This window comes from Salvelinus alpinus, chromosome 21, assembly GCF_045679555.1.
Source record: "Salvelinus alpinus chromosome 21, SLU_Salpinus.1, whole genome shotgun sequence".
NCBI classification, from domain to species: domain Eukaryota; kingdom Metazoa; phylum Chordata; class Actinopteri; order Salmoniformes; family Salmonidae; genus Salvelinus; species Salvelinus alpinus.
In genome coordinates this window covers 8,853,695-8,859,184 of record NC_092106.1, presented here as the reverse complement: position 1 = coordinate 8,859,184, position 5,490 = coordinate 8,853,695, and the positions used below count along the sequence as shown (strand labels likewise).

General features: G+C 42.1%; 1 protein-coding gene across 1 annotated transcript; it reads right to left on the bottom strand.

Annotated features, from left to right (window-relative positions):
- Positions 1 to 1,316: 1,316 nt before the first annotated feature.
- LOC139547738 (mRNA decay activator protein ZFP36L1-like) lies at positions 1,317 to 4,553 on the bottom strand. Its single transcript, XM_071356769.1, has 2 exons — positions 4,399 to 4,553; positions 1,317 to 4,003 (listed from the first exon to the last, which is right to left on the bottom strand). The coding sequence occupies exons 1-2, from the start codon at positions 4,450 to 4,452 to the stop codon at positions 2,855 to 2,857; spliced, it is 1,203 nt and encodes a 400-aa protein (XP_071212870.1). The 5' UTR covers positions 4,453 to 4,553; the 3' UTR covers positions 1,317 to 2,854.
- Positions 4,554 to 5,490: the final 937 nt, after the last annotated feature.

Here is a 5,490-nt window from a genome sequence, read left to right as displayed (position 1 = left end):
CAAATGAAAGTTGGTCCCCTGCATAATTGTACAATTAGTGTAGTGGGCCCCCTCGAATGATGAATAGAGAGTCTTATTAATATGTCACAATTATGACTTGAATAAACTTAGCAATGTCAGTTTAAGTCACCAATGAAGAATCGCTAAACATTGCATACAGTGTAAATCTTACTTATTAACAAATGGTAAATGTTTATTCTCTTCACCACTAGAGGGCAGCACCTCTGCAATAAACCAGGGGATTGTAGTAAGTAGCACTTCAACATAACATTTACATTTACATTTAAGTCATTTAGCAGACGCTCTTATCCAGAGCACATAAACCTGGTATATGCTAAACATCATCACTTTGAAAATGTAATCATACTATCAGAACTATTGGTATCTACATCACTTCCACAGTTAGCCATATGCAAGTAGATCAAAGGGTTTTCAAAGAATCTTAATACATGTATGGATTGGTCTAGGTCTACATATTTACAATTCATATTATCACAAAGTGTATTGTTCAAAGCAATGCATTAGAACCCTCTTATGGATTACAGTTGGGATATTTTGCATTGGTTTTTCAGTCAGTCCCTTGGATGTCTCCAAAGTTTTGCCTGAATGATCTTTGCTTATAACTCTCAGACGAACACACACACCCATCTCTGCTACACCTCCACCACCCCCTCCTCCTGGTGAACAGTTGGGACAATCAACTGAAAGCCTCTACAACCCCCCCCCCCCCCCCCCCTTCTCGTAGTCCCCAATAAATCTGCTCCCTGGACCTATGACTTCTCAATGGACTTGCAAATCGCCCTCCCCTACTTCAGCGAATTTCCATGGGCTAGCATTAGCATACAGATGTTAGTAAGAAAAAGGGAGAGCAGTCTCACAAAAGGGCTGCGCTCCGAGGAGAGCCCCATGCCTTTTCATGTCTTGCAGTAACCCCCTCCACCCCAACTTTTCAATATAATGACCGATCGCTATTGTCTGGGATTATTCAGCAGGGTGCTAGAACCCGAATGCCAGAACAAAGCCAAATAATAAACACACAAAACCAAACTTCTGTTCCCTTCTGTGTATGTGTGTGTCCAAATAAGATATCATTTTTTGTATCATGTTCTCATTTTGTGCAGAGATACATTCTTGTTCAATCTTCATCACAAACATTTTATCCTACTATTTTTCCTCTTAGAAAGCATAGGCCTAAATAATTATAAAAGTATTTATCTGTTAACATCACTTTTTCTAAGATGAGAAATAATATCACTTTATTGCATGACAGTGATGGTATTAGGTGCAGTGTGCCTCTAAATATAATAAGTCAGTGAGACAGTGATATCCAAAAGTTTTATTTTGAACCAAACAGGTAAAAATATATTAAGATAGAAACCGGGATACATATCCCATGGAATGTAAACAATACACTTAAATTATATAGAAACCAACATAATATAAAACCGACACTATCATTTTTGCTTTGAAAAACAAAATAAATACGTTTTAATTTAACAAATGCAAAGCTGTGTTTGTTTTTCCAACACAGTTAAGGCTAAAGAAAAGCGCAGTCCTTCTTACTGAAGATGGGCCACAAAGACAAGTTCATTGTAAGATAAAATACACATAGTAATTCATGTCACTTTGTCTAATAACAGCTGGTGTGCAAGAGACCAAGATGTTGATGCAACCCATATTACTCATACATTGTGGCAACATTGTTTTCCTATGTTATTACCACACGTACCCTGAGGAAGGCACAGTGATGCCGAAACGTTGGTAAATACTCATTAAATTGCCCGGAGTTCATATATGGCGTGTGCGACTTTATTTTGATAGTTTATTCGTCGTTAGTCAGCACCTCCACACAAACTAATTGTTTTGTGTGTGCGCCAGCTCATGTTTTTTTGAAATTACCTCACATAACACCACAAATCATGTTTTAATATTATAGAAACAGTCACAAAATGGTGTATGAGAATCCTGTCTCATTGAGTAAGCAAAACTGAATGAATGTTTCAGATTTTTTTTTTTTTTTTTTTTAACTTGAACGGTGAAACGCTGAAACCCAAACTAAAACGCTGATATGCACTTGTTGTGTTAGAACACATAAAATACCTCCTGTAGCATCTTACTATGACCGGTGAGGGCAATAAGTCTATTTACTGATTGAACAAGGTAACTTGTAACACAAGTATTGCCTTCACTGGCATAACGCGATGATGGTGGACATGGCTCTGGCAGTGTCTACACTCAAGCAATTCAAAGTTCTAAAGCTACGCGATAGCTCAAACAAAGCAAAGAGTAAAGCATGTCCTTCTGCATCATGTACAAATGCACAACACAATTATAAACAAACTTTGTGAAAACATACAAAATAAATACATCTAAAAAAAAAAGCTCTATAGTTAGACTACCTGATAATACTGTCAATTAGTTGCCTTTACTAAAGGCTACATTTGTTTACAGTAGGCCTAGCTACATTTTTGGATACATTTCAACATTTACTCTGCCTACAAGACAAGATAGATACTATGTTCAGCTTTGGTTACACTCTAAAGGGCAAGGGTATAAGGAGAACCGTTGAAGTTGTAAAAAGCACACGTGTGCACAGTAGGTTTGTCCTTCTACCAAGCCCAAAAGTATCATTACTGACATGTTTTTTCAAAATGGGTACAAAAAAAATTCCCCAACAGAACTCTCTCAGCAAAGACACCACGGATACTGTAAAGCTAGTTGAGGCACCCATAGTAGCTAAAAACGGGTATACAACAGTATACATGGATATTTAAAAAAATATATATGTTGGCTAGCTTTACAACACTTTGCAGAATTCCTCTGTTTGGATGAGAATGCAATGTCCAGTTAAAGTTTAGTCATCTGAGACAGAGAGGCGGCTAAAGATGGGGAGACGTCTGCCCTCAAGGCCAGGGGACTCACAACCACTCTGGCTACTGGAGCTGGTATAGCCTTCCTGGTCGGAAAGAGAGTCAGGTGAAGCACACCGCTGCATGGCAGGCAGGCCGGTGAATGAGAAGGCATTGCGGTGAGAGTTATGTGCAGCTGACTTTTGCGCACAGACAGTTTGGCACTTAGAGTCAGTGATGGCGTAAAAGTGAGGGTTGTTATTAATCTGATCGTTCCCGAAGTCAGATGAGAACGGATAGTTGTGCTTTAGTGTAGCAGGTTCTGGAAACAATGGGGACAGCAGTTCTGGGCTACCTGTGGAGGGCGGGGACGATACTGAGGAAGCCCTGGAGAACAGCATGGGCTCTGGAACGGGTTGGAATCCGGTCAGCGCTTGGGGAGAGGAGAAGCCAGCGAAACTAATGCTGTGACGCAACAGCTGTGGGCGTTCTCGCATCTTCTGTCGCTGAGGTGGCGCTCCGCCATCCGGCCCGAGCTGCTCGTCCGCATTATGGATGAAGTGACAGCGGGCGCCATAGGGGCAGAAGCCAATGGTGTGGAACGTGCGGCAAGGCTCGGTTTTGTACTTCGGGTGCCTGCTCAAGTCACGCTGCTCATCCGTGCCGTGGGCAAACTGACACTTGGCTCCGTATTTGCATGTGCCACTCTCCTCGTAAGTGCGGCACATTTCGGTTTTGTACCGGGTGGAGATGGGAGGGGAGGGGGCGAGTGACTTTGGAGATGACAGGCAGCTGGTGCTGATACTTAGGCCGGGTGGGGGCATCAGAGGAGGGGTGGTGGGGAGCTGCTGCTCGTTGTACCCGAAGCTGCTAACATGGCCCTCTATCATGCTGACCGAACGGTCCACACGGAATGGGATGTGGTTGAGAGAGGAGCGGGGCAACTGTTGCTGGTGTTTCAGGCTCCACTGCTGGTTAGCAGTGTTAGTAAGGGCCCAGCAGGCTGGCTCGCCGATTGGGTCCACACTCCCGCTGTTGAACTTTGAGTTGGGCAGGGTAACCGGGCATAGTGAGTGTCTGCGCTGAAATCCCACGACGCGCTGCATCTGCGTGGTGGCTGGTGCGCCATCTGGCATGTCCAGACCACGGAAATTCTATCACACAAGAGAAGAATAAAGTCACATTCCAAGACCGGGGATTCAAGCCATGGTTAAGCTAATACAATGTAAATATATGCTGAACCAAATAAACAATAAACAGCAAGCAAACACAATAGCCCATGTCAAGTTCCAAAAGTTGACTATAGTGCGCTTGATTTGACAAGGAATGAACGACAGATGGAAACCGTTACGCACGTGAATCAGAAAGTTTGAAGCCTTTTCTTTTTAGCCAAAACGTTGATAAAAAGGCACACATACAACTCCAAGGTACAATTATTAAATGCTATATTTGATAGTGTATTATTTACCAGTTTAAATAAAACGTATAACTTTCAGACATGTGCTATGTAGCCTGATGTATTAATAAACATTTCAAAACATATTCTTACCTTGCAGAACTCATCCTCCAGTTCCAAAAATGGCGTTAGGAAGTCGGATGGCATTGTACTGATGCCTCAGTCAGGTTATCCCACTTCACAGTAGAGTGTGTTCTGTGTTGGTGCAGGAGGACGCCCTAATCAAGCGCTTCTGAAGTTTCTCAGCCATCTGTTGGAATCCCAAATAAATAGTTGAGAAGCCTAGCTCCACCCACATTTTGGTAACAAGGCGTGTCTTGCGTGGAGGGGATGCCTCTTGAGTTGTAGTACTAGCCTTCTCTCCCCCCCCCCCCCCCCCCCTCATGCACGTTGATATTCTCTTGCTGAAACAAATATGTGGAGGTTGATATACAACACTTTAACATATTGGCCTCCTATAGGCTATACTTCATAGTTTAAACATACATCCAAACAGCCACAGATTTAAACTAGTGGTCTGTTAGTGGGGTTAGTTATGTTGGTCTAGATATTTGTCTAAATAAATTGACTGTATATGCCATTTATGAATTCATTACATGCCTCCCTCTTGTGGTTGTAAGTCATGGGAAAGTGAAGCGTCAATATAATTATAATTGCACTTATTTGTTTGTTTTTATTGGATATGACTGCTGCTGTATGTAAGGGTGAGTACATTTTCATCTCTTTGACCCATTGGCTCGTCATGGTCGAATATAATATGGGGATGTGTTTTGTGGCATGTTTGGCATGTCAAAGGCCCAGATTTGGATATGAAATCGTGTCTGGAGGAGAGAGGAAATCTACAATGCCCTTCAACTATGATGTTATTTCAGGTATTCAGTTGTAAATGGCCGCCATAACACAAGCACAAACCGCAACAAGTGCCCCACCCTTAACTCAAAGGGCCTGCTGTCAAACTGTATTGTATTTTGAATAAAGTGGGGAGGATGGGGTTCGCCAGTCTGGCAGATAACAGAGGTTGTATGAAGGTTGTATGAAATGCAATATGCTCCATAACTAACTAAACCCTGTGGACTGATTACATGCTTGTTACAGACGTTTGTGCTCTTTTTATAAACCTTATGCACAGAACAGAACACATTCTACCAGAGACATTGTAGAAAAGTCCAACTAGACAGGGTTATT